At 44.8% G+C, this 2,229-nt stretch overlaps 1 protein-coding gene across 1 annotated transcript; it reads left to right on the forward strand.

The window, feature by feature from the left end:
* The first annotated feature begins 945 nt into the window (after positions 1-945).
* Positions 946-1,866, forward strand: LOC115332272 (amine sulfotransferase-like). Its single transcript, XM_029994692.4, has one exon. It carries the CDS (start codon positions 946-948, stop codon positions 1,864-1,866), a length of 921 nt encoding a protein of 306 aa, XP_029850552.3.
* The last annotated feature ends 363 nt before the right edge of the window (positions 1,867-2,229 follow it).

Genomic DNA, 2,229 nt, shown 5'->3' on the forward strand with positions numbered 1-2,229 from the left:
ATGATATATTCTTGTTTTACAACGCTGACAAACGTCTACAGCTTTCTTTAAGTAATTACGCACGTAAATGATTAGTAATTGGCATCATATGATTAGTTGGGTCTGAAAAAGGTAGTGACACCTTTGTTGGTCCTCGGCAAGTGAAAGGCGAGAGGCTCTGTTACTTTGCATTTTTAGAATTCTGAAAATTTATTGAGAATTTGAGAACGAACTTAACTGTCGGAAACTGGCCACTAAAATACGGCCTATTCGACTTCATAGCGACGCAATTATTTGCGACGTTCTGCTAGGTAGCGCTTTTTGAAACCTTTTTAATTGGTTCGCTCTCGGTGGTATTTTATGCAGAATTGCGTTCTAACCATACTAATTTAAATCTATTGTGGTTCGAAGCATGTCTTAGGGCAACGCGGAGGGCAGGACAGATGGCCAACTGCCAAATACATGTGTCTTAGAGCAACTCAGCGTAATCCCATAATTCGTGCACGTCACTAGTCGTCCCACAAAACGCAATTTGGAATTTGAGCTCCAAAATGTGTTTGAGGGGTGATTCTTCAGCAATCGCGGTGATTTCAGCGGAGTTTCGGAGTTCTTCGACATGGCCCACAGCTTCCCCTTTAGTGAGGTGTCACGTTCATTGTAGGACGTCGCAGGCTTCTAAGTGCCATCGCCTAAAACTAAAGGCAGAATTAGTTTGGTAAACACGCGGCGACTCTACATGCAACGGTTTGATATATGAAACGACACACAAGTTTCTGGTAAAACAAATATAGCCGAAGCTACCTTTACTTTGCCATTAGATGGCGCCAAACAGTTTAAAAGCGGCCAATTGTTTTTCTCTTTAATATCTTTACTCTAGCGCTCAGAATCTATTTCAGCACTGTCCTTTTAATTACTGGTGCTATATCCAGGTGAATCTCGAGACCCCAATCACCTCGTGAAAACGGAATGAGCAATATCCGTCAAGTTCCTGCCTACCAGCTCATCGACGGTTCCCGACGGTGGCCATACCTGGATCCGGCCATAGCCCACGAAGCTTCCAAGTACGAGCCACAAGATGATGACGTACTCCTGGTGACCTACCCTTCCTCCGGCACACATTGGACGAAGCAGATCATCGCGCTCATCCTTCATCGAGGCGAGACCGCCATGAACTACGTTGAGTTTGTCACAAGAGGCCTTTCTCTGGAAGTTTGCGGCTCCGCAAATGTCTCGAAGCAGCCGAAACCCAGGCTCATTCTCAGTCACTTTCAACTGCTCCGAAATAACTTCAACGCAAAGGCCAAATACGTGTACGTGGCCCGTAACCCTTGGGACTGCTGTGTCTCTTACTTCAATATGTGTCGCACTATACCGTTTTTCAAGTTTGAAGAGGGTAGCCTCGATGATTTTCTTGACGCCTTTCTGACGGGCGGCCTCGGCAACGGTGACTACTTTGAGCACGTTCGCGACGCCTATGCACGCAGGAACGAGCCCAACGTTTTCTTCTTGACATACGAGGACCTAAAAGCGGACACTCCCGGCATGATCCTCAAACTAGCTTATTTTCTGGGAGATGAATACGGGAAGGCGCTAGAGCAGGACGAAGACCTTTTGCGGAAAGTTTTGGAAAGAAGCAGCTTGGAGTTCATGGGTCGCGTATTGGAACCGAAAGCAAGCGACCTTCAAACTATAGTAGCAAATTTTAAGGATGTCAATTTCACGCCGTGCGAGCTTTCGTTTAAAGACCGGCCCAATAAGTTTAAGACGTTTCGTAAGGGTCAGGTGAATACCTGGAAGGAATACTTCACAACCGAGCAAGCGCAACGCGTGCAAGCCAGGCTGCAAGATATAGCACCCGAGCTCTGTACATTGTGGGACTTAGTGTGATCATTTTTCTCTGCACCTCTCTTCAAAGTTTCGCTCAATATGACTGAAATTAATGGATCACCCCGAATTTGTAATACAATATTTTTAAAGTATTTCCTCAACAATTTATTTAATTGGCGGCGACTTGTAAATGTGCATTTTCAGTGGGACACGTAAAAAAGTGCGTTTTGTGTTTCGATAACGGTTCTTCTAATAATGTTTTACCATGGTGAAAGCATAAAGTGATTTTACGATTTAGCTTATTATATCCTTGCTATCTTTCGTACTAGCATTTTGCTTCTATGTCACTATGTTAGCAGCGTTATAGATACTGTGTGTATGAGTGTATGTCCTCTGCTGCTGTATCTGGGGGTCGGGCAGGTG

This window comes from Ixodes scapularis, unplaced genomic scaffold (assembly GCF_016920785.2).
Source record: "Ixodes scapularis isolate PalLabHiFi unplaced genomic scaffold, ASM1692078v2 ptg001212l_1___fragment_1__unscaffolded, whole genome shotgun sequence".
Taxonomy (NCBI): Eukaryota; Metazoa; Arthropoda; class Arachnida; order Ixodida; family Ixodidae; genus Ixodes; species Ixodes scapularis.